The sequence below is a fragment of the Cynoglossus semilaevis genome, chromosome 14, assembly GCF_000523025.1.
Source record: "Cynoglossus semilaevis isolate Cse_v1.0 chromosome 14, Cse_v1.0, whole genome shotgun sequence".
NCBI lineage: Eukaryota > Metazoa > Chordata > Actinopteri > Pleuronectiformes > Cynoglossidae > Cynoglossus > Cynoglossus semilaevis.
In genome coordinates, this window is record NC_024320.1 from 10,631,401 (window position 1) to 10,633,535 (window position 2,135).

The window sequence follows — 2,135 nt, forward strand, 5'->3', positions numbered from 1 at the left end:
CTGTCTCTGATGATGAAGGCTCCAGGCTCCCTGTCCTTCAGCAGGTTGATGGCTGGAACACAAGGAGAGGAGGAGACAGGATCAGAGACAAAACGAGGTTGAAAACCTCTGAGTCCATACATTTGTGCTGAGTTTCGTCAGCTTTTCTGTAGGATCACACTCTTATGTTGGAAGATGGGTTATAGATGGTTCCATTACCTTGTTCTCTGGAGATCTCAGGCTTGTACCAGAACTTGGACGTGTCCTGGACAAACTTGACATTCATCTTGATGTCTGGACAACCATCTGGGAAAAGACAAAATCAGGAAATATGGACGGTGAAAAGGTTGTGAACTCGTTAATGGTCGAGAAAACTGTCTCTCCATCTCCACAGCCTCACCGTATATGGACTTGGGAAGTTCTGGGATCGAGTGTGTTCCTGACAGATTTGGAGTGCTTCCACCACTGACTGTCGTGAAGTTGTTGTTGTCCACCCTCTCTGCGTCTCCACTGGACATGTGCCTTCTCTCTGGCAGCTGTGGGGACACAGGGAAGGCGGGAGTGGACGGAGGTTGGGCGCTCCCCTGACGGGAGGCGGCTCCTATTTCGTCAGGTGTGCTGTGGCCACTCGCCGTGGTGCGTCGCCCCATCAGCGGACTGGGCGGCACACCTGTGGCTGCTGCCTTACGGCCAATCAGTGGGCTGGAAGGGACACATCCAGGAAGGGGTTGTCTGCTGGGCGAGGGGCTGGCCTGACCCAATCGTCTCTGGAGGGCGGGGCTCGGAGGCGTATTAGTGGCTACTGTGCGGTGCAGCGTGTTGGGGCTGCCGGGGACGGTGTGGACGCCCATGATGTTGACCGTAGAACCCTCAGGGGAGGGGGCTCTGTGTGGGTGGGAGAAGGCTGGGCTGTGGGGGGGCTCATCTGAAGACCTCATCCTTCTTCTGCAGACAGAACACGTTTAACTAACACTGTGTTTTAGTTGACACAGCTTTGACTTCTTATTTAGTCCTTTATTTTATTATTTGTTGTCTAAACTGGTAGTCATGCTATGGGATTTTGAACAGTCTTTTGCTCACCTGTAGTGATGTTTGCCAAATTTGTAATAAAAATCCAACCTAATTTGTTACCTGAGGTAACGTTCTCTACAATTTAGTTAGTGTTTGAACATTACGTCACTAAATTGTGACTTTTTGTTATTGTAACCAAGGCTAAAGGTGGACTATCTCAGAGGTCTTGTTTAAGACGGCATACATTTAACATGGAGATATTTCTAGTTTGTACTCTTAACTCACCCATCAGTGGTGTGAACAGGACTGCTGGACATCAGGGGAGCGTTCAGTGGTAGTGCTCTGGAGTCTCCGAAACTGTGGTTATCTACAGAATACATGCACATAACAGCACAAAGGAACGGTGTGAGTCTTAAAAAAATCTATAGTCAAAAATGTCATGGGATCCAGGGAAAAAAACATCTGAGTAAAAGGAATTGGAAGGTGTGCTTTTTAAACACTGGGTGTTGCAGCCAGACAGACAAAGGTTTATAAAAGAAAAAGAAAAAACTCTTGCTGACAAAAGTTGTTAATCACAGAAAAGCCCTTACCTTGGTCTCCATCGTTAGAGTCAGAATCTAACAGTGAGAAAAAAGTGGAGGAACAAGGAGACAGAGAGAAAATGTGTGGAGGAGGAGGAGACAGGGGAGAGAAAGCAGGTGGTGCAGAGAGGGTATTAGAAGCGCCACAGCATGAGTAACGAACAGATGTGGACACCAGGGGTCGCCATTAATGTCACAAATACACATGTTAATGATTCGGTCATGACGTCCGTTTAGATTTAAAAAAAAAAAAAACAGTTTTGGACAGATTTTCTAAATCATTTAGGTTTAATAACGCAAAAGGTACCAACCAACAAAGTAGCATTCACAGTTTTAAGGTAGCTCAAATAAAGCTAAATAAAAAGAGCAGTAAAATGGGGAATACCACTTTTTTCTTCTTTAACAATAGAAATCACAGACAGCTAACTCAGAAATGTCTACTGTAAGTAATAAATACAGGTTAGGCAAGAAAAACTTACCCGATCCTCCCTGATGATGTGGCTTCAGTCCCAGTGTGGACAGAGGCGTTTTGGTTAAACCAGCAGGAGAGCGGCCTGCCAACAA

The 2,135-nt window shown here is 46.2% G+C and overlaps 1 protein-coding gene across 4 annotated transcripts in view; it reads right to left on the minus strand.

Moving 5' to 3' along the window:
- tns1a (tensin 1a) overlaps nt 1-2,135 on the minus strand; it is a 77,987-nt gene that overhangs the window by 2,997 nt on the left and 72,855 nt on the right. For 3 of the 4 annotated variants that reach the window (XM_025062306.1, XM_025062304.1, XM_025062307.1), the window contains 6 exons: nt 2,051-2,125; nt 1,581-1,607; nt 1,276-1,357; nt 380-924; nt 199-285; nt 9-52 (listed from right to left, as the gene is read on the minus strand). In XM_025062306.1, coding sequence (XP_024918074.1) covers nt 9-52; nt 199-285; nt 380-924; nt 1,276-1,357; nt 1,581-1,607; nt 2,051-2,125 — 860 coding nt within the window. The remainder of the gene's footprint in view (nt 1-8; nt 53-198; nt 286-379; nt 925-1,275; nt 1,358-1,580; nt 1,608-2,050; nt 2,126-2,135) is intronic. The other variant, XM_025062305.1, reaches the window with a different exon arrangement.